This window comes from Agelaius tricolor, unplaced genomic scaffold (assembly GCF_023055355.1).
Source record: "Agelaius tricolor isolate 1412-34295 unplaced genomic scaffold, bAgeTri1.0.p SCAF_10, whole genome shotgun sequence".
Taxonomy (NCBI): Eukaryota; Metazoa; Chordata; class Aves; order Passeriformes; family Icteridae; genus Agelaius; species Agelaius tricolor.
Window position 1 is genome coordinate 16,902,438 of NW_027269270.1, and position 23,212 is coordinate 16,925,649.

Genomic DNA, 23,212 nt, shown 5'->3' on the forward strand with positions numbered 1-23,212 from the left:
TGTGGTGGGTTTTTTTTTTCAAAATTTTTTCTTATTTTGTTGGTTGTTCCCCCAGGGCAAGTAAAGAAGCTTTGTGTCTTTTGTAAAGTAGTTCTTATTTTTGTCAGCAGGAACATCTGATTAATGTTTTTTCCTGGCTCAGAGACATGAAGAGGAAATACTGGAGAGCATTGACAGACCCATGCTCTCAGCCCTGCTGTGCTGTAGTTTGCTCTCTCTGCTCTCTTGACTTAGCAGTCAACTCTGCAAACACAGCCAGAGCACTTCTCCATGGGAGCAGTGCATTGGACACAGTGACACAGCATTAGAATGAATGTATGTGCATTTAGTCTGAGCACTTAATGAATTGACATCATAAAGAAGCATCTTTTTCTTTAAATAGATGGTTGCAAACTCACAAGAATTTCCAGGTAGCACATGTGAGGCTTATAGATTTAAAAATGAATTTGAACTAATTTTTAGTAGTTATTTATAATTGTTTGACTAATTGCTTTTATTGCTGGTCATGAACTAAGAAACTATGTGTGTTCTATAAGGCTAACTTGTCACAAAAAACAAAAGGGGAAAAAATTACATAATTTTTGTGAATGGACACTTCAAAAGGAAAAAATCTATGGTAGTCTGTGAGACCGATGTGATAGGAAACTACTGATTCTGCAATATGTCTTCACTCTTGGAAACTTAAAAACAATTCTTTTTGTCAAGAAAAGCAATAATTAGGTCTTGGAGAAATATGATGGTAGATAAGGAGATTTCTGTAATTATGTTTTAACAGAAACAATTCACACAAACTTGTTATGTTTCATCCACACAAGATTTTTGGGTTTTTTTCCCAATCTGCTTTCTTTACATTTTGCAGCTCTGAAGTAAATACAATTTTTAAAAGAACTAATTTTAAAGTGTATTCTATGCCACTAATAAAGAAATTACATTTTGTTTAATCATTTGTTCTTAGAGTTAGAATGTTTAGTTCAATGAAGTAGTTAAATAGACCTATTTAAGCAAATCTTTGCCCGAGAAATTACTTAAGTACCTGGGAATCTGTTTCATCTTCCCTGCAGTCTGAAAAAATATTCTTGACAGATGTCAGCCAGCAGACCCAGCTGACATATACAATAGTGTGGGCAGTCAAGGGCTAATACATCCATTATCAGCAAGTTAAATCCTGCTAAGTGGAATGGCAGGTGCCTTCACAGGGCAAGTGTTAGGTGTTAGGTCTGCTTTAGGTGGGTCTTGACAAGGCCTGCCAAAGGTGTGCCTCTGGGCTGTGCCTCCCAGCTGTTCCCCTGACCTGCAGGCCTCAGGCTTCGGTTGCTCCCAAATAGAGCTGAGACACCTGTGTCAGTCATGGAACACCCTCTGCAAAAAAGATATTTCTGTATTCCTGTTCTCCATTTTATATTCCTGGTTCTGCCCTATCTCTGCCTCTGCCGCCTTCTGCCTAGAACTGTGATTAGAAATGATTGCAGTATAAAAGAAGTGCTAGTGTAGTTGGAATAGAAGAGTGTTTTCTGCTCTTGACACTTTTTAAACTTTTGTTATTTTTCTTTCCAAGGGCGAAATTCACAGAGTGAGGTCAGATGGAGCCAACAGGACAGTTTTTGCTCCAGCAGCTGTTATTGGTGCTCCTACTGGTCTGGCACTAGATTGGATATCTGCAAACCTGTATTACACGAACCCAGGGACACAGTCAATTGAGGTAATTATTTAAGAGGGACAATTGGAAAATAAGAGGCTAGATTTTTCACTGCTATGTATACAGGTTAAAATTAGTAATATTTATTTCGTGAAAAGCTTAAATTAGATTTACTTTAAAGTGTAATCTGTCAGTAGAAAAATACTTCTCAAACTTGAACAGAAACTTAAATTTAAACATAGTCAAAAAGATTGAAAGTGATATATTCTGGACACTTTATTTGTGCATAGATCTACCCTGCAAAATTTATTTGTGTATAAATTTCTTTTTTTGTTTTCTCCCTACAATGCCTTAGGCTTCTAGTGTTTAACACACAGGTGTGTTTAACACTATGATGACTAGAGTTACTTCTGGTATTATCCTTCCTTCAAATCAATGATCCGAATGCAATGCCCCTGATAGTAAAGGAATGCTGCCCTTGAACGCAGTAAGATCCATTCCCAAATGCTTTGATAATGTATCATGTAGCTTTCTAGAGACAAGCAGTCTCATGGTATGTGAATGATAAAATTGTCATTCAGAGTAGGGAAATGGAGGATAAGTAATATATTATATAGTAATGACTGTGAATAAACCCAGTCATTAGTTCTTGTTCCAAAATATAAATGCCTACTATTAAATTAAAAGGCAGCTAATTTGAGCAAATGAAACGGGATACTTCCTAAATCAGAATTTCATCTACCCATTCAGTCCTTCAAGATATTATGGAAACTGAAAGATAAATTGTTTTTATGCTTAAGAGCCTTCCTTGTTATCATAGGCAGGTTCTTAGCTGCAAGCAGCTCTTTCAAGGGGTGCATGTTAGAGAAAGGCGGTGGTTAGAGTACAGAACAATGTGCTTTGTCTTCATGGTATTCAAGAAAGTCTTCTGCAATTTCAACTCCATGTTGATTTAGGCTTCATTCCTGTAATTTGAAAATGCACTGTAAGTTCTATATTGCATGATCTGATAAGTCCAATGTTTGCATAGGTCCTGAAGCTGCATGGTGACATAATGTACAGGAAAACACTGATTACCAATGATGGCACCTCTCTGGGAGCTGGCACACCAATTGGTTTGGCAGTTGATCCAGCAAGAGGGTAAATTTCCAGAACTACTGTTGTATTTGCTCATGAATATATTCTCCATATTTTTCTTGTTTTTTAGGATTTTCATCCTGGATTTGACATGGTTTGGTTTGTTTCATGTTTGGACAGAATTTATTTACTCTTTTTAAGCTGTAAAAAATAAGTGCATAGCGTCCTAAATTATTACATAGATGTTCATCCTCCTTAATTTACAACATGCTTGTATAGCACCATTTTTTAATGTAAAAGAAAATCTCAGAATATTATGATTGTGAAAAAATCCCTGAAAAATGGGAACCCAGAATAAAGAGTACTCCAGTGTCTTTCTGTAAAATATCTTGTGATGTCTGACTTAAGCCTAGAAATACGTATTACATGGGAAAAATGTCACATGTCAAAAAGTATAGCACTAAATATAATTTCGCTGCTTGTTCCCAAAAAGAACAATTTGCTTTTTTTTTTTTTTTGTTTCATCTAGATTTTTTCTAATTCTGTAGTTTTAATTGAAAATTGAAACCAAACTCACTCTGAAATGTTGCAGCCATCTGTGAAACAGAATTATTATTATAAAGAGGAGTCCTTTATGTTATGGTCATAATACTCTACTGCATTTACTTGCTGATGGTATCATGGGACAAAATAGGCGAGGTTATGGATTTCTAAAAATTATTTAAGAGGCATTCCTCTCTTTCAAGAGAAGCAGGTGTTTCTCTTTGTCGAGAGAACAAGCATTCTTCTCTTTCTCAAATAAGCTCTTTTTAACTGTGATTTGATTCAGCATGAGCTCTGTTCAGCATGTGCTGAGGTGTTTGACAGAGGAATTGGTTTTAAGCGTATGCTCAAGCGACTCTGGTCCATTGATTTCTCTTGCTTCTAGTTTTGCTAACAGATCTGCTAATGTCTGTTACAGGAAGCTGTACTGGACAGACCAGGGAACTGACAGTGGAGTCCCAGCAAAGATTGCCAGTGCAAACATGGATGGCTCAAGCATACAAACCCTCTTCACTGGCAACCTGGACCATGTAGAGTTTCTTACCATTGACATTAAGGAACAAAAGTTGTACTGGGCTGTCACAAGCACAGGAATGGTAGGAGATATATTTTTAATAATTGCTTCTTTACCTGTCTCTGCATCTATGGTTCACATGAGTGATTTAGTTACTTCAATTTTCTTTTATAAATGGGAGTTGCAGGACCAAGCAAAATCTGGATAGTTGTTATTAAATACTATCAAAAGTATAAGATCAGAAATCATATACTGCTTGCCTTTCCGTCCTACCTTGTACCTAAAGATTTCATGCACAAAAGAGATGTTAGTATCATGCGTTGCATTTTTGTTTTATAACCTGAACTGTTGCTATAGGAAATATAATCCTAATCTTTAAAATGATTTCTTAGATCGAGAGAGGCAATTTGGATGGTACAAATCGTGTGACTCTCGTGGTTCATCTTTCTCATCCCTGGGGAGTTGCTGTGTACGGTACCTTTCTGTACTACACTGATCGAGATTATGAAGTAATTGAACGAGTTGACAAGGCCACCGGTGCAAACAAAGTAGTACTGAGAGATAATGTCCCAAGACTGAAGAGCCTACGAGTGTATTACAGAGACAGTGAGTATTTGTAGAGAGGTGTTTCAGGATATTCAACTTGCAAAAACTCGAACTTTCCTTAGAGACAGAATGGTTGCTCTTTCAAAGGATATTCTTTGATTTGGCTTACAGGAAAAGTGTCAGCAGCATTTTGCCTGGTTTTGGTAAAGAGATGCTCCACCATCTAGTTAAGGCATCTACTGGCTCATGTAGTTTTATTAAAGTTGTGTTGACTAAGAAATTTTGTTACTTTAGCTTCAAATTTGTTTTATCTGGCTGTTGGCCCCATTGATCTTAGATGACAAGAGACCAGTAAACCCATTGCTATCACATCTGTGCTAAAATGTATTCTGATTAGGATCTTTATTTTTGTCAGCTGATTGTTAATACTATGCAACTATATGCATTTGGGTGTATATCTATGGGTGTTTGTGATGATGCAGTTGAGATTTTTGTTTTGCCATGTATGTCTTTTGCAGATTCTGCCGGTTCCACAAATGGCTGCAGTAATAATATTGGAGTGTGCCAGCAGCTTTGCCTGCCTGTACCTGGTGGATTATTCACCTGTGCCTGTGCTACTGGCTTTCAGCTAAATCCTGATAACAGAACCTGTTCCCCATACAGTTCATTTGTAGTTGTTTCTATGCTCTCTGCAATTAAAGGATTTAGTTTAGAGACATCAGATCACTCTGAAGCCATGGTACCACTGGCAGGAAGAGGTATGTGAAAATTATAATAGGAAAAAATCTTGTCATGCCTGGTATTTTGGCATTTCTTTCTAACATAGCACATACTTTAAAGAATTTAGTTTCTATAAAATAATCATTAATTAATACTTTTCAAAATATTTCAGGACGAAATGCACTTCATGTGGATGTTCACATGCCTTCTGGTTTCATTTTCTGGTGTGACTTCAGTAGCACAGTTTCTTCTCAGAATGCAATACGTAAAATTAAACCTGATGGTTCTTATTTTAGAAATGTTGTTACAAATGGAATAGGACGAAATGGGATCCGTGGCATTGCAATTGACTGGGTAGCAGGTAAGCACAGCTGAATTTAGGAGAATGTTATTCTTTGCATATTATAAAATTTTTAGGCTAACATAAGCAGATTCTAATGGAACTATTTTGAATGGAAATACCATGGTTCTAGCTTGTGGTTTAATGGACTAATTTTAAAATAAGAGGGAGTAATGAATGGCTCTTACATTTATTTATATATATCTGTAAAGGTGAAAGTTTATCAGAGAAGATGTACAGAGCCTTTTCTCTCCTGATGCTTTAATATTTTGTCTTAGGCCTCTGCACTTGTCTGTACATTTGTAAGTAGCTGTGAACTACCATTGTGAAAGCATGTACCAGAGAGGAATGCACAAAACCTGTCTTATGACATTGTAAATAAGAAAGGACTTTTTATCTACCCTCAGATTCCGGTGTACACATATTATAAGTTATAATGAAAAGTAAAAAAAGCAGAAGAAATATTTATCTTTGATCTATAATTTCCACATGTGCACTTCCTGTTCCTATTTAAACATATTAGAGATTAATTAAAATATTAACTCTTCAGAATGTATTAATCAACAATTACTATTAATACTTTAGTTTTGTATATATATATGTACTGTATATATGTTTTGCAAAAGTTCTTCAGTTGATTGATAGGCTTGTTGGGATGAGTTTTAGAATAATCATCTGCTGTAAACACTTAATTTAGTTCCTGTATACAGTCTTGTGCCATAACATGGACTTTATAGTTGTGTGTTTTAAAAGGCAACTGTACTACTGATACCCATGGCCATCCATGAGAATTTAGATTAATTGTCTACTGTCAATTTGGCTGTCTTCTTTCTAATTCATCTGATGGTAGGTGAATACCTTATGCATCCAAGTACTAACATATTTATGATGGCTATTCATTTTGTGGTTTGGTGTCTTAGCAACTTGGGTTTCTCAGGTATTGATGCTAATATTAACTTTCTCTTTTGCTTTTCTGTTTTGTTTTGTTTTGGTTTTTGTATACAGGAAATCTTTATTTTACAAATGCCTTCCTGACAGAGACTTTTATAGAAGTTTTGCGTTTAAACACAACTTATCGCCGTGTGCTTCTGAAAACTACCATAGACATGCCAAGGCACATAGTAGTTGACCCAAAAAACAGATATCTCTTCTGGGCTGATTATGGGCAAAATCCAAAGATCGAACGTGCGTTTCTTGACTGCACCAACAGAACAGTTCTTGTGTCTGAGGGCATTGTCACACCTCGTGGGTTGGCCATAGATCACAGCAATGGCTATGTTTACTGGGTGGACGATTCCTTAGATATGATTGCAAGAATTCAGCCCGACGGTGGTGATGTTGAAATTGTGCGTTATGGCAGTCGCTATCCAACTCCATATGGTATCACTATCTTCGGCAATTCCATGATCTGGGTGGATCGAAACCTGAAAAAAGTCTTCCAGGCCAGCAAGCAGCCAGGCAATACTGATCAGCCAACAGTAATAAGAGATAACATTAATTGGCTGAGGGATGTTACAATTTACAACACTAATTTCCAGTCACGTTCTCCCCTTGATGTCAACAACAATCCTTGTTTGGACAACAATGGAGGTTGTTCTCACCTCTGTTTTGCTCTCCCTGACATTCAGACACCGAAATGTGGTTGTGCCTTTGGAACACTAGGCAGCGATGGCAAGAGATGTTCCATTTCAACAGATGATTACCTGATTTTTGCTCTTGAAAACGGCCTCAGAAGTATCCACCTAGATCCAGAAAACCACAGTCCTCCCTTCCGCGCAGTCAATGTGTTAAGAACTGCTGTGGCCCTGGATTTTGACAGCATAAACAACCGAATATATTTTACACAAAGTTACCCTTCAGGAACAGGAAGAATCAGTTATGTTAGTATTTACTCAGGAATTAGCTCTCCAACTGTAATTGCATCTGGTAAGTGCACTGAAATATAGTAGAACTTAATCAGATATTAAAAAAAAATGACCTGCAGCACCTACCACTAGCCTAGGTATTTTTATATTAAAGGTCAAGGTTGACCACTTAGTTAAGATATCTAATAAAATGCTCTTTTTTCTTTCTCATTTTTTCCTTTTTTGAGATTCTTATTTTATCTTGATCCCAATGATATGGAAATATAAAACTGGATAGATATTATTCTGTATATAAAATGGTACACAATAAATTAAAATTATATGTAATAAATTAATATAATGGAGTAAGGGAGGATTCCTGCTACATGAAGAATAGCAAGCAGAACTTAAATCTATGTGAGGGAAATGTCTTTGTAACACTGTTATATACCCAGGTCTGCCTGATTCCCAAGTATTACTACTCCAGTTTTTTGAATGGACAGATTTGCACTGGTGCCAATGGCATTTCAAAGAAGTCTTCAGTGTAGCCAAATTATAATAGATGGAGAGTGCTGAAGTATCTCAGGAAACCATGCTGAGCTTGTGTGTGTTTGCTTGCATGTGCCTAAGACCTGGGGACTCCAGATGGCATAGCCTTTGACTGGATCAACAACAGAGTTTACTACAGCGACTACCTCAATCAGACCATCAGCTCGATGGCTGTGGATGGATCAAACCGCACCGTGATTGCCCGTGTGCCCCGGCCGAGAGCCATTGTATTAGATCCCTGCAGAGGGTATGTGTTGCACTTGGTTTTAACTGCAGGTGAAACTACAATTTAGACCTTGACAAAGGCTGCCAGAGACTTCCTATAACCCTAACCCTTTTTCTGTTGTATTCCTTGAATGCCTCAGAAGAATTCTTGTTTCAGTATCAACATTTCCTGAGAGGATGGGGACATTACTGTATGATAGTGTGCTTTTAATTTCATTACCAGTTATGCTGTGTTATAATTAAGAAAGATAAAAAAGAGATTAATTGACGTTAGTGAATTCACATAGGAGCTGGAAAAAATTTTCTGAAGTTCACTGCAGTGGACCCCAGTGATCCCTCTAGAAGACTCCCTCGTCAATGCGAGCCAAAATAGAGAAAGAAGATCTTTTCTTGTAGTTTTGCAATGTACACTTCAGTAAGGGACATGAGGGTGGAAATGCTACCAAAAGCAGAGTTTGTGAGTTTTGTTTTATGAAAATATAATTATGTTATTGACAGGTATATGTATTGGACTGACTGGAGTTCAAATGCAAAGATTGAACGAGCTACACTTGGAGGAAACTTCAGAACACCCATTGTGAGCACAAACTTAGTATGGCCAAATGGACTTACCCTGGACTATGAAGAACAGCAGCTGTACTGGGCTGATGCAAATCTGTATGTATTGAAAACACACTTGTTGGTTTACATTTAGTTAATATTTTAATAGCTTTATTTATTTTTCCTCATTTCTTAGCTGATTTTCAGCATTTCAGTTGAATTTGGCACTTGACATTATAGAATGTTAGGAGTTACTTAATAGCAATGCAATGTCAAGTTTTAATATTGCTGTGAAACTGCTGTGCAATAAGAAGTTACATTATGTCACGGTGTAGTTCTCTGCTTTATGCACTTGCACCCGCTGTCAGTTTGTTTGTCTTACATGCAATTCAGGATTTTCATAAGTGTCTTCTCCAACAAATACAATTGCAGTACGCATTTTACAGTATTCATTGTTCATAGTTAATGCCTATCACCTGTGGAATTGGGCCTCATATTCTTGCTGTTGCCTACCAGGCAGAGCTCTACCTTGAATTTATGCCACAGAATTTCTTCCATCAGCAGGAAAGTTTTAAAAAATGGTTTTGTTTTCTAAGCATTAAAATTTACCCATGGTCTCAGAGAAACCACTGCAGCAATCAGACCTTTCCCCTCTGATTCCTGCAGCATAGAGGTTATTTTTCAGACTTTTTTTTTGTATCAGAAGAGTGTTCTCTGTAGTGTAATATAAATCCCATGGCCTGTGTCTCTATGGAATCTTCTGGGAAGAAGGTGGCTGTTGGATTTATCTGCATGAAGGAGGGCAAGGCACTTGTAATGGGATGTCTGTTATAAGAGGAATTCAGGATGTCAAATGGAACGTACACTTTTCTGTTTCAAACTTTAGTTAATGGACTTGGGGGAACATAAGCAGCACCCGAGATATTGGTGAACACTACTGAAATGCTGGATGTCAGTTGCCAGACTAATTAGAGCTTGGTTTTATACATAAGTTAAAAGACTTTAGGATGTAATAATTTCTTTGTTATTGTAGGCAGAAGATTGAGAGATGCTCTCTCACTGGTACAAATCGTGAGGTAATTGTTAGCACTGCTCTGCATCCATTTGCAATGACAGTGTTTGATCAGCACATATATTGGACAGACTGGAACACACGAAGCATTTACAGAGCTAATAAGTATGATGGTTCAGATCAGATTGTAATGATCATGAATCTTCCACAAAGACCAATGGATATTCATGTCTGGGCAAAAAGTAAGCAGCAGCAGTGTATGAACCCTTGCAACCAGTTCAATGGTGGCTGCAGTCACATTTGTGCACCAGGTAAGCTGTTATGCTTGATGACTGTAAGCTATTACTCCTGCCTGTATTAGACTTTAGATTATAACAATTCTAGTCACATGGGGACAGCTGAAATATTTCTTAGTGTTCACAAATTTTTAATATCTACTTTGTTTATAAATGCAATCAAAATAATTGCCTTTTAAGATCATGGTGTTTCACAAACACACCTAGGGGTTGTGAAATCTTGTCTGAGAATCCTTGCAAGTGAAAATTATGGGTTTCTCTTAAACCAAACTTAAGCCAAACCATTTTTTTCTGGGGTTTAAACTTTCCTTGGGTGAAATATGAAGTGAGTGCTGCAGGATATGCTTACCTTAAGAGTATATGCTCTTATTAATCAGATGTTTCCTACAAGACATTCTAAAAATTTATGGTTGCTATTTCTTTACATAAGTGTTACAAAGCTGTTTCATGTGTTGTAGATTTTTGGAAGTTGTGATCCTTGACTTTGAAAAAGTAATTCAGTGCCTGTTTTCATTAGTAGCATCTTAAATACCAGTAAAGATCTATCTTGCCTGAAAACAACTCAAACTTCTCATTAATTTTGAGAAGAGCAGTTTGTCTATTACAAGAAATTTTGAACACCTGTTTTGATTTTGAGGGATAAAGTCTCAGTGGATATAGCTGTGATATTTGAAAGCATAACATGCCATCTTGCTGCCACTAAGGGCATTTGGACAACAAGCAAGTACTAAGATACTCCAAATTCTGATCTCAGTTCCTCTAAAGAACTCTGAAATAACTTTTGTGGGTTTTAATGGGTTTGCATATGCTTAACTGAGATAAAAGTCTGGCTAAGTCACCACACTACTATCTAAGCAAATGGATTGTATAGGAATTATGAAAATTGCTTTGCCTTTTCCAGTGTTACAGCTGTGAACACTTTCATGGAAGTCTATATGAAACATCAATGTTAAATTTGTGTCCTTTTTGTTGTGTCCTATTTTAATTTTTTTTAATCTGTCAAACATAAATTTAGGTCCAGCTGGTGCAGAATGTCAGTGCCCCTCTGAAGGTCGCTGGTATTTAGCCAATAACAACAAACACTGTATTGTGGATAACGGTACCAGGTGTGATACTGGTTTCTTCACATGCCTTAATGGACATTGTATCTCTGAGCGGTGGAAATGTGACAATGACAATGATTGTGGTGATGGCAGTGATGAGTTGGAAAGTGTGTGTGGTAAGCATTTAAAATAGCTGCTTTAGAATTGATACTCTGCTTGCCTGTTCTGTAGTCACTTTTATGGCTTTATATTCATCGATCTTATGGCTGTAGTTTAGATACAATCCCTTGCTTGCTCACAGATTTGAGGTCTGAAAGACTAGTGGTTTGCTTTAGAATCCAGAAGCACTGTAGTATTGAATTTTTGTCATGTATAGGCAATTTCTAATTTTTTAATTTAAATATGTATTTTACTTTTCATGCAGTCCGTTTTGCAGCTGTGTTTGCTCTGGCAGGTAAAAATATTGTGATTTTACTTGTTACTTTGTCAGAGAACTTAGATTATATTTTATGCACTTTTTTTTTTCTTTTTTATTTTCTGCAGCTTTCCATACTTGTCAGCCAACAGCTTTCACCTGTGGCAACGGGCGATGCGTACCCTATCATTACCGCTGCGATCACTACAATGACTGCGGAGATAACAGTGATGAGCTTGGCTGCTTGTTCCGAACCTGTGACTCCCACACGGAATTTACTTGCAATAATGGAAGGTGTATATCCCTTCAGTATGTCTGCAATGGAGTAAACAACTGTTATGACAATGGCACATCAGATGAGAGGAATTGTCGTAAGTTGAGCCTTAGTACCTAGTGCCTGTTGGTGTCTGACTGTCTAGACAGGAAGAGGGAAATGTAGTTTTATGTGAAGAAATCTGACAAAACCAGCAAGAAGGACAAAAGTTTTTTAAATTTACATTACATACTGTTTAGTGCTGTTTGAAGCAAATGGAGTTGCTAAATCATGTTCTGGAACACCCTAAGATATTACATAATAAATGTTGCTGTAAGTAGTCTGCCTTGAAGCAACAAATGCTCATGCAGTATGTAATGTTAATTCTTGTGAATAACATTTCAAAAATATTATTTCAGATAACTTGGATTCAGGGTTTATGTTTTTGCAGGATTAGCCTGGAATTTGACAGCGGCCTTTTACTTTGTGTCATGCTATATTAATTATACTATATTTAATAATCCGGAGCGTATATTGGGATCCCATAATGGCACAGTTTAAAATTACTCGCCTTATAAAAGTTATCAGTTATGTTTGTTTTCTTTAAGATGTAAACTGTGATTAGTTCAATATTGGCTACTTTTGCAGTTCATGAAAATAACGGCATAACAGTGTTTAAAATAGCTCTAAAGCACTTTTGGTTTTTTCCTCCCTCCTTAAAGCGGAGCGTACCTGCCAGTCTGGTTTTACAAAATGTCAAAGCACAAATATTTGCATTCCTCGAACGTACTTGTGTGATGGTGATAATGACTGTGGAGATATGAGTGATGAGAGTCCTACTCACTGTGGTAAGTTAAGAGAGTTAAAGGGCCTGTGTTATTTCTCTGATAGTTCTGTAATTTATTCCACTGCTCTTTTCTTTTAATGTAACTCCAACTGTTCTCAAAGCATCTACTTTTGTAATACTGAAGTTATATATACATGATACTATTGTATTATAATTATTTAAATAATGGTTTCATTGGATAAAAAAGATCATAAATTTTGCAGAGTTTTAATATAGCATTTGAAGATTGTTCCTTTTGCTTATTTTGGTCTGTATTCTTTATTGTTTTACAAGGTGTTTGGCACTTAAGTATTATAGAGAGCTGTCTTTTTCCATACCTTTAACATTGGAATATTCTTCCTTCTAACTGAATGAATTTGTCTATGGTCTCAAATTTCTTTTAGCTCTTTCATGTGGTTATACTTTAGCATATGATATGTTCTTTATTTGATTTTGTGTCTTCTATCTTGATTTGATTCTTGTATCTTCCAGTTACGATATGGAAGTGCCTAGTTTTCAATCAGCCTTAATTACAAACCAGATTAACTTTGCTAGGACATTTTTATTAGGTAGAAGTTAGGTAGTAGTTTTCCCATATGAAATACTATGGATCAATTTGTAAAATATAATGGATATTTTCAGGTCGTGATTTAGTTTTAGTATTGTCTGAGTAGATAATTTTTGCTTTCACTATTTTTTCTAAAGGTATGTGCCTTGAACTAACTATGCCAGAGTTTTTTTAAATATGAGTTCAGTTTTTGTAGCCAAAATGGGGCCACTTTTATCTATGGACACCAATGCGTCAAGAATATGTGGCTATAGTGAGCCTTGTTCTACTTGTCAAAGGTGTGCTTTGTCCCTTCTACTGTTTATGTCCCTGCTGAATTACATAAATTGAGAAGTGGTGAAGGGCAAGGAAGAGGGAGAGAGAGAATGAGAGATGAAAGAAACACCAAGATGTTAATGAGAAACAGTTAACTGTCCTTGTTTTCCATCATTAAAGGCACAGGGAAGAGCAACTTAAAAGGCCAGACTTAATCCTTCTGGTATTTTGAAACCATCAGAGGGTACAGGAAAATATTGGTAACTGCTGAAGAAATTGTCAAAACCCTTTATACATGCCAGGATCAAGGGGCTTGGCTGAGGTGCAGAGAGTACTTGCAGCATGCTGAGCTGGAACTACTCAGTGTTACAGTTTGTTCTTCACTGCCAGTAAGGAAAGATTCCTACCAGCAAGTGAAGAAAAATTGCTGGAAGGAAAATTCTCTACCATGAGATATTGCTTCCTTAGTGCACATTTTGATTTCCTGTAGAGCACTGAGTCTGTTATTCCTGGTTTGAGCACTGGAGAAATGAGTGCACTGGAATGTGGTCATTTTCCTGTGCACAAATCTCAAGCATAGATGTAGAATATATCTACAGTTGCTGCATACAATCTTATTTCCAAGGCAAATTCTGTCTACTTACTAGCTGGTACGTATGCCCAGGGAGAAAATTGAGCACATTCTTTTGCGTACCAATATCAAGCTGGTTTGTACAATGAACTCTTTCCAGAGAGGCTGAGAAAAGTCATCCTTCCTAGCATAATTTTTTCTCTTTCTTTTTTGGGGACTGTAATATTTTTTGCATAACATGGACTCAAAAGCAACTTAAAACAAGTTGGAAGGGTAGGGGGGAAAAAAAGAAGTCATGCATAGGTTTTTTCTTCCAGTCTCTCTGACTTGCACAAATAGTGAGTTTCGTTGTACATCGGGACGTTGTATTCCTGCCCATTGGTACTGTGATCAAGGAATAGATTGTGCTGATGGCTCTGATGAACCTGCCTCCTGTGGTAAGTCTGCACTGAGAAGATACAACATGATGGGTTATGACAAATCAATACTTTGTCTTGTAGGCAGAAGCTTTAATCCAGACTAGGTGGAAAATAAGTATCTTCTGGGTTTTATTCACTCTCGCTAAACTGAGTCACTGAGTAATTTGAGTTTTAAATCCTTAAAGCTGTCTATGAAATATGAAGGTTTTTAGTTGCAACAACTAATTGTAATACTCTTAATGTATAATCTCCTATCCCTGTAAGACTATGATGGTAGTGAATCAAATGGCAAAAAATAGCAAGTATTTTGGTATTGTTTTGCATATAAAAGCAGATGCCATGCTGTTCAGAAAGTGTGCATGCAGTATTACATTTGGGGAAAAAAGGAATGTGGGATGCAGAGGAGAATGGTGTTGACACAGTATATGGGTATCATAGTATTACAGTAAAAAAATCCTGTATGTTCAATAGAAGCTGATGGGAATAAGCAGAGGAGTAGGGTAGGAGGTGAAAAAAAGGACAGTGATATCCAGGGAAGAAGAGAAGGAGCTAACTGAACTCACTGACAATTGATATTATAACATAGTTATTATTCTCATTGTAAAAGTAAGAATAACACAAGGAAAGATTCTTCTGTGGTTTCGCTTTGCACATTATTGGAGTTGCATCTTTAGCTTAAGAAAATGTTTTGCATCTTATACATTAACTATTTTACAATTAAGCTTTCATTTTACATTTCACTGTCCTAAGCTTCTGACTGAACTAGTCCTCAGTAGATTTCATGGCAGTGCAGGTTAGTTTAACAAACATAGGATTGTGTTCATTTTTAAGTGCCCCAAATGCGGACTTGTTCGAGTGACCAGTTCAGATGTGATGATGGCAGATGTATCCCAGCAACGTGGATCTGTGATGGTGATAATGACTGTGGGGATATGAGCGATGAGGATCAAAGACATAATTGTGGTAGGTGGTTAATACAAGTAGATACTGCACCTTGTCCTGCAGATGTTTTTTAGAAAACAACCAACCCCCAAACACTGCCTATTTTTCTACCCCATAAAAGGTGCACATTAAGCATGAGGTACAATCTTTCTATACCATCCTTTTCATGATATTGAATCTAAATTGAATATTTTACTAGTAAAAAAACCCCAAAAAACCATTGTTTTAATTTTGCAGTTATTCTTCTTTGAATTGTTGAGTTGAAATGGAGATATAATTAACCTGGTTGTGTGTGTGATCTGGGCAGCTGGAGCAGCTTCAGTGGAGGTACTCCCTAGTGATCATGCACTGCACCTTGTGCATATTAATAACCACATGTTTGTGGCCTAAAATCTTTAAAAATTAGTGAACAAAATAAGTGTATCTGTTCAGAAGGTGAACAAAGGAAGGAGGTTCACCAAGACTGGTCCTGCTTCTTGATTCTTTCAAGAATAGCTGGTTATACTTGTAGTCCTTGCCCTTATTAACTGTAATATTTCTACCTCTGCTTGCTCCCTGGAGCACAGAATACCTTGAACAAAATAGGGAATAGAGGCTGTTCAGCTCCCAGAAAATCTGGCTGAAAAAGTTTATTTGAGAATCCAGTAAGATGCAGATTTCTGCACATAGGAATGCTTTAGCTCCCACTCAGCCTCCACGAAAGGCAATGTGCAGTTTGTCAGTGAGAAGATACAGTGGTATCTATCTCTGCATGTGCAGCAGGACATGGCTCTGTTGTGGATTATGGTGGATATCCAAGCTGTCTGTGTGGGTGGTGGAGGAGGGTGTCACATACACAGAGTGTAACTTGGTTAGTGGATGTGCTTTTCCTTCAGCAAACCGCAACTGCACAGCAGCAGAGTTCACTTGTGCCAACAATCGACCTCCCCTCAGGAGGTGCATTCCTCGGGCATGGGTCTGTGATGGTGATGCTGATTGCAGTGATGCTCTTGATGAACACCAGAACTGCACACGAAGATCTTGCACAGAAAATGAGTTTACCTGTAGTAATGGCTTGTGCATCCGTAGCACATACAGGTTTGTAACTTCCCAAGCAGCTGTAGAGATTCTCAAAATTGCTAATTGTGAAGGGCTAATTTAACCTTTTTTTCACACCATTTAGTTGTAATTAGATATACATGTTGTAATGAAACTGTTTATCTGCTCTGCATTTGTGCTTTAGCTTTGACTTGAAAAAGCTCTAGAATTTTCTGTTAATATTCCTATTGCTCACCATTAGCATTTAATCCTTCTTATTGTCACTAGTAACCACTCCTGTGGTGATTCTGTCTAGCTTGTTATGCACACAGGGAATATTAGCGGGACTCACAAGATCAGACTATACAATATCACCCCAGTTTCTGAAAGTCTTTTCTATGGGAGCTAAAAATATCAACCTTCTTTGAAAATTGGGAGAGTGTATATATTCATCTGCCCTGAAGACAGTGATTGCCTTCTTATATTTGAAGAGAGTGTTCATTCTTCTTCAGGTGTGATCGGCGGAATGACTGTGGTGACAGCAGTGATGAAAGAGGATGCATCTATGAACCGTGTCAACAGCACCAGTTTACTTGTCAGAATGGGCGCTGCATTTCCAAAGCCTACATCTGTGATGGGGATAATGACTGTGGTGATGAATCTGATGAGCTGGAACATCTCTGTAGTACACCAGAAGCAACCTGTTCTCCCCATCATTTTAAATGTGACAATGGAAACTGCATTGAGCTGGTTAAAGTCTGCAATCGGTTGGATGATTGCTTAGATAACAGTGATGAAAAAGGATGTGGTATGTATACATTTATTTGTATTGTCTAATTTAAAAATCTTAGGCACCTTTGATAAAATACACTCTTAAAAAAATTCCTTAATTCCAATCATATCTATTCCATGGCTGTTTCTCAGAAATTAAAATTATAAGAAATGTAAATTTTAAATGTTTTTGCTTTAGTTAAGTCATACTTACCATGCTCTGCTTTAACTGACTGTGTTGATGAGCTAATGATACAAACAAAATGTATTTCATACATTGTTACACATTGCCCTTGCATTTCCAAAATATGCCATAGCCCATACTTTGCACTCGGTGTTTTGTGACAGACTTCAGAGGTGGTAGAATAATTTTATATTAGATTGTGTTGTTTACTTTTTTCCTTTATTACAGCAGCCCACATCCACATTCAGCATTTTCAGGTGGTAGCAAGGAGAGAGAGACAGAGGGCATTGGAAAGTGACTGCACTATTACTCTGCTAGCTGGCTCCTTGAATAGAACTCCTTTCCTTTCCCAGGTGTAAATGAATGCAGTGACCCTTCAATCAGTGGATGTGATCATGACTGTACAGACACACAGACAAGTTTCTACTGTACTTGTCATCCTGGATACAAACTTATGTCTGATAAACGGACTTGTGATGATATTGATGAGTGCAATGAAACTCCATCAGTATGTAGCCAGATTTGTGAGAACACAGCTGGCTCCTACATCTGTAAGTGTGCCCCAGGCTATATCCGGGAGCCTGATGGAAAAAGTTGCCGGCAAAATAGTAATATCTCCCCATACCTTATTTTTAGCAACCGTTACTATCTGAGAAATCTCACAGCAGATGGCCAGTCTTACTCTCTCATTTTGCAAGGACTGAGAAATGTGGTGGCACTGGACTTTGACAGGGTGGAAAAGAGGTTATACTGGATTGATGTGGGGAGGAATGTCATTGAACGAATGTTCCTAAATGGGACAAATAAGGAGACAGTGATAAGTGATGATGTGCCCAACGGGGAAGGTATCGCTGTTGACTGGGTTGGCAGGTAAGAAAATACATTTTTTGTCTTTCTGAGCTACTGAAGAAATGATGTGTGAAGAATTTTATCTTAGGGCTTTTTCCTCACTCCACATGAAATTCCTGATGAGTAATGAAATAGTTTGGGTTGTGGATGTAGTATTACACAACTGCTCTGAAATTGTTTATTAGCATCTAATACTTAAATTACTCTGATATGTAGTATACTGAGGTTCTGTCAGACTTGCTCTCCCATTGATCATTTGCTAGCAGTTGTTGGGATTGGCATGCAGGTTCTAGATCCCAGTGGAGTAAGTAACAGTAAGCCTTAATGAAATTTAGCTCCTCTACCAGTGTGAAGAGCATGTGTCTTTGGCTCTTAAAAAATGCACCTTTAACTGACACACTCAAACAACGTGACCCACATAATTTTCTGTCAAGAGGTCAGCATATGGGTGAGGTAATTGGAAAACACATCTCAATATGGTAAATTTTTAGTTGCCTGCTGTGTTTCAAAAAGTAGTCTGATTTACTGCCCCAGAACCTCTGTCATTATGTGGTGGCCACTCTGACAGTGGTCTTGCTGTGTTTCCTCTTGCTTTCCAAGTGCAGTAATATAAGTATGAAAAGTTTAAATAACATGGATCAGACTGTAAACCAAATAGAATTGTTCAAAAAGTCACTTTTGGAACTTATATGAGAGTGTTTATATGACTATATCTATGTAATAGTTTTTATTTTTAAGCCACTTTGTCTCTAAACTAATGATAATTAATGTTGCCGGCAGCCCCAAATGTTTTATGAATCATGGAGAGATGATGAAGCAAAAGGCAAATTTTAGCTGAACTGGTCCTACAGCTTCATTTCTAATATAGCTTTTGAATTATTTCAGCTACCATTAGTTATGTCTTCAGTCAGTTCTTGTTTAGGTGTTCCAGGCAGGCTGAAGAACAGTACAATGGTTGAATTTTCCTGCTTGTTTTCTGTGCAGAGAGAGGATTAAAAGTTGCCATGAGATGCAGGTTGGAGAAGACTGTTTTCTCCTCCTTCCTGGTGGGAATGGTGCTACTTAGGGTGGTGTAGGCAGAATTATATCTGTCAGGCTATTTCTGGAATGACAGTGTAGATGCTGGAGCTGGCCAGCTCTGCAGAGAATTTCAAAGGATTCTGCAGTAGTTCTAATTGAATTTAATGCTTTGCTTTGATGCTTTAAAAAAATCATCGCTTCTGCTTGTATGATTTCTTGGCTTACAGCTGTGTGTAATTCCCAGGCAAAGTAATAGAAGTGTTAGAAAATTCAAGGTGAAGTTTAAATTAGGGTGTGAAACTACTTGGGACTTTTCTAGCTTTTTGACGATAGCAGAGGTGGCAGCATGGAACAGTTGAGGATACTCTACAATGCCTTACAGCCCTGGTCACAGTCCATTGCACTGCATGTCTGTTTTCCTGCTCCTGGCCATTGTTGGTAGGAAAGAAAGGGAAGAGGGGTTCAGGAATTTGTAGGCAAATGGCATATTATTACTCAACTGGGCACCTGCAAGTTTGAATTTAGCACCACTGGTTGTGGTTACAAGGAAAACAGAAGTGAAAAGGGCAGCCTGGAGCATGGTGTAGAAGAGATGTCAATGAAGTATATGTTCCTTTGCAGTGGTTGCATTGCTTCTAGGAGAAAAAAAAATTAAAGATGTTGTGAAGCAAAATAAGGGGGAAAAATATTTAATAAATTAACTCTCAAATATTTCAGAAAATTGTACTGGGTGGATGCCTACCGAGATTGTCTCTACGTCTCTGAACTTGATGGAAGATTCCGGAAAAAACTGCTGGATCGGTGTGTGGATGCCAACAATACTTTCTGCTTTCAGTATCCCAGAGCAGTTGTTGTTCATCCAAAATATGGGTATGACTTTCCAAGAGTCCTTTTCCTTTATTTTGCAAATAATCTTGCACTATTCTGAAAATCTGAAGTAAGATTGGGCTGCTTGCATTTAGATTTCTGTGGTGTTAGTACTTATTTGCAGCTTAGGAGAAATAGTAGCTTGCCTGTTGTGGGTGTATATGCATGGCTGTCAGCTACCAATGAAAATGGAATCTGGTTCCATATGGACTAGAAAGTTCTGATTGCAAGGCTAAAAAGGGTGGTAGAAGTGTGTATGGTTTGATAGGTGTTAGGGCTGACTGAATTAAATTGTGATTGCACAATTGTCTGCTGTAGCAGTTAAACTAAGAAATATATTAGCTTTCTTCTTCGTCAATCTCTGCTTTAGTTCTTGGCAGGAAATACTATATTTGAGGCATGGCTTCTAGTGTTTACTTCAACAATCCTAACTCTAGGTATTCATTTGAACAGACAGATTTACTGGACAGACTGGGCAGATCGAGCCTATATTGGACGAGCTGGCATGGATGGCAAGGAGAAGACTGTAATCATCTCTACAAAGTTAGAGTGGCCCAATGGACTTACCATAGATTACACCAATGACAAGCTCTACTGGACAGATGCCCATCTAAATTATATTGAGTATGTACACAGGAAATATTAAAACAACCAAATGAGTGCTCATGTCAGATTGTGGTGGGAGAATTTCTTGGTGCTGTGAAAAGAATACATACTTCTGCCCACTGACTTTATAGAAAATTGGAGTCAAAATGCCTGGAGTAGTAGATGATATGGATCATTAGATGACACAGTAACTGAGTTGCTACATTCAATGAAAATTTTCGAAAAATTACAGTGAAAAGGCTCACACTCTGTACTAAAAGATGCAACTTCTCTGTGTCTAGTTATGCAACCTGAAACAAAGCAAAATTGACTATAAATTCCCTATTTTTTGATTCTCTTGTTTTTGGTTATAGATGAGAATTGAGCTGTAACTAAACTAGTTATGTGCTAATAAGTTGTATACAAACCTTTAGAAGATGTCTGAATGCCCATAAGTTTGATATGGGATTTCCTGTTGGCAAGTGGGATTCTTTTGTCAATCAAGAAAAATCTATACATTGCTTCTAGTACAAGAAAATTCCACCTAAATAGCAGTAAAAATAAGTAATAGTTATCTGACTAATTAAATTTTGAAACTCATAATACTGAAATATTTTGAAACCAATAACTTGTATTTATGTTAGTGTTCATATTTGTATTCATATTTGCCTGCACATTTAGATTTATATTTGTATTTACTTCTATTCTTCTCTATTAATTCTTCTGGTAGCCTTTTCTATGATAAAGTATTAGAGATGTCTTTTTAAAAATGTGAGTTAATTATGTGTATGTTTCTCTTTCTCTCTCTCCTCTCTTGTATTTCATAATTTCCCCATATATGAGGAAGGTATAGAAAAATGTAAAATCTTGTCAAAGATAGCTCAACAAAGGAAGCTCTAAATCAGAAAGACATGTAAAATTTAGGAATAGAGGAAGGCTATTATTGTTTTCAGTGTTTCAATATTAGCAGTCTGAATCACCTAGGCAAGCTAGTCTCTTTTGTGACAAAAATAACTCGCTGTTAAGGCAATAAATGTGCAAAATTTCATTGTTCTAGCTAATGTGCTTCAGGAGGACTGTACATTTCAGTGGATGTTACTCTATTCCATTTATTTCCCTGAAATAGCCTGTTTTACTTTCCTCCATATACTAAAATGAATTTGCTAAGGATGGTCATCTGTCTTTAGGGCATAAAGAAGCTGCAATTCTACATTTCATTTTTCTGGTCACCAATAATGAAAGACCATAAGCATACATAATGTGTGAAGAGAAAAGATGGAAAGAAGTTTTAGCATTTATCTGAATGTTTTGCACAAATTTTTCTTTGTGAAGGTACTCTGACCTGGATGGACATCATCGTCACACGGTGTATGATGGGACTCTATCTCATCCATTTGCAATAACAGTTTTTGAAGACACAATATATTGGACTGACTGGAACACAAGGACAGTTGAAAAAGGAAATAAATATGATGGATCAGAAAGGACTGTTCTTGTGAATACCACACACAGACCATTTGACATCCATGTTTACCATCCATACAGACAACCATTTGGTGAGAAAACAGAATTAGATTTGCATTTAGAGGGTCAGCTGTTATCTGGGGACTAGTTGTAAAGGACTCTGAGTGCACTCAGCTTTTGCCTTTGCTGACTGGAATAAAAGGTACAGATTAAATGTAGGCATCTAGTTTACATTTATGAATTGCCCTCTCTTTGAAAAGCAATAACTGCTAATGCATAATTTTAAATTAGTTTCTAAAACATCATTGCTTGATAGCATAGATTTTGTGTACATGAAATGACACATATTTCTCTCATGAAATGTCTACTTATCTAGGTTTTGGTTTTCAACCTCTTACATTTAAGGTTTCAAAACAGTATTAGAGGAATCTGTCATAGATTGAAACATTTGTGTTCTGGAATTTACGACGTATGGTAATATTTACTCTTCTATTTTACCAGTTAATAATCCTTGTGGCACCAATAATGGTGGTTGTTCCCATCTTTGCCTAATAAAAGCTGGTGGTCAGGGGTTTTCCTGTGAATGTCCTGATAACTTCATGGTCATACAGTTTGGCAATACAGCCCACTGCCTTCCAATGTGCTCTAGCACCCAGTTTCTCTGTGCAGACACTGAGAGGTAAGTCTGTGTCTCACCATCCCTTTTTCCATGTGTTTTTAAGGCTATGTTTTACAGTTTAATCTGTTCAAAAGGGCAGGAAATTAGGGCTTCCTTCTGTTCTCATTATGAATTTGTGACATGCTTGCAGAGAGAAAACTAGGAAAAAACAAGAAGACAGGCTTTCATTTTGGAAGAGTACTTCTAGGCTGGTTCCTTAAGTAGTACTTTTTAACTTTTCCTTCTATTATAGGCATTGCTGATGTAGCAAAGTTTGGGTTGTTAGAAGCATGTACCTCCAGAAAACATTTCTTGTTGAATTCTCAAACCTGGAATTTTATTTTATATATATTTTTAAACATCTTTTACAATGTATCTGTTTCTGCCAAAAATATACTGTCTGCCAGTGTCCCAGGAAAGCCATTTAGCTGATGTGAGGGCGCATTTCTAACCCCTTTTACTGAGACAGCAGTGGAGGGAGAGGAATGGTGATATAAGAGCTCTTGTACTGATGTATCACCCTGGAGCCTATGAGGAAGATCTGCTTATTGGGTTGCCTTTTGAAGCAGTGTTATAATGATAATCTCTAGTGAAATTTTTTGTGCTAAAGTTTGGGTGAATTATTGAAATATGACCTCAATAAATGGTTGATCTAAAAAATAT

The 23,212-nt window shown here is 37.2% G+C and overlaps 1 protein-coding gene across 1 annotated transcript in view; it reads left to right on the top strand.

Annotated features, from left to right (window-relative positions):
• The window catches only part of LRP2 (LDL receptor related protein 2), a 110,898-nt gene that overhangs the window by 59,475 nt on the left and 28,211 nt on the right, over window positions 1-23,212 (top strand). The window contains exons 33-54 of the mRNA XM_071434966.1: window positions 1,556-1,699; window positions 2,667-2,776; window positions 3,675-3,852; window positions 4,163-4,376; window positions 4,835-5,074; window positions 5,209-5,397; window positions 6,382-7,302; window positions 7,851-8,016; window positions 8,493-8,651; window positions 9,568-9,857; window positions 10,858-11,061; window positions 11,429-11,671; window positions 12,276-12,401; window positions 14,091-14,210; window positions 15,024-15,155; window positions 16,010-16,211; window positions 16,664-16,959; window positions 17,460-17,976; window positions 19,693-19,845; window positions 20,296-20,466; window positions 21,760-21,983; window positions 22,393-22,570. Of these exons, the coding sequence (XP_071291067.1) occupies window positions 1,556-1,699; window positions 2,667-2,776; window positions 3,675-3,852; window positions 4,163-4,376; window positions 4,835-5,074; window positions 5,209-5,397; window positions 6,382-7,302; window positions 7,851-8,016; window positions 8,493-8,651; window positions 9,568-9,857; window positions 10,858-11,061; window positions 11,429-11,671; window positions 12,276-12,401; window positions 14,091-14,210; window positions 15,024-15,155; window positions 16,010-16,211; window positions 16,664-16,959; window positions 17,460-17,976; window positions 19,693-19,845; window positions 20,296-20,466; window positions 21,760-21,983; window positions 22,393-22,570 (5,177 nt within the window). The remainder of the gene's footprint in view (window positions 1-1,555; window positions 1,700-2,666; window positions 2,777-3,674; window positions 3,853-4,162; window positions 4,377-4,834; window positions 5,075-5,208; window positions 5,398-6,381; window positions 7,303-7,850; window positions 8,017-8,492; window positions 8,652-9,567; window positions 9,858-10,857; window positions 11,062-11,428; window positions 11,672-12,275; window positions 12,402-14,090; window positions 14,211-15,023; window positions 15,156-16,009; window positions 16,212-16,663; window positions 16,960-17,459; window positions 17,977-19,692; window positions 19,846-20,295; window positions 20,467-21,759; window positions 21,984-22,392; window positions 22,571-23,212) is intronic.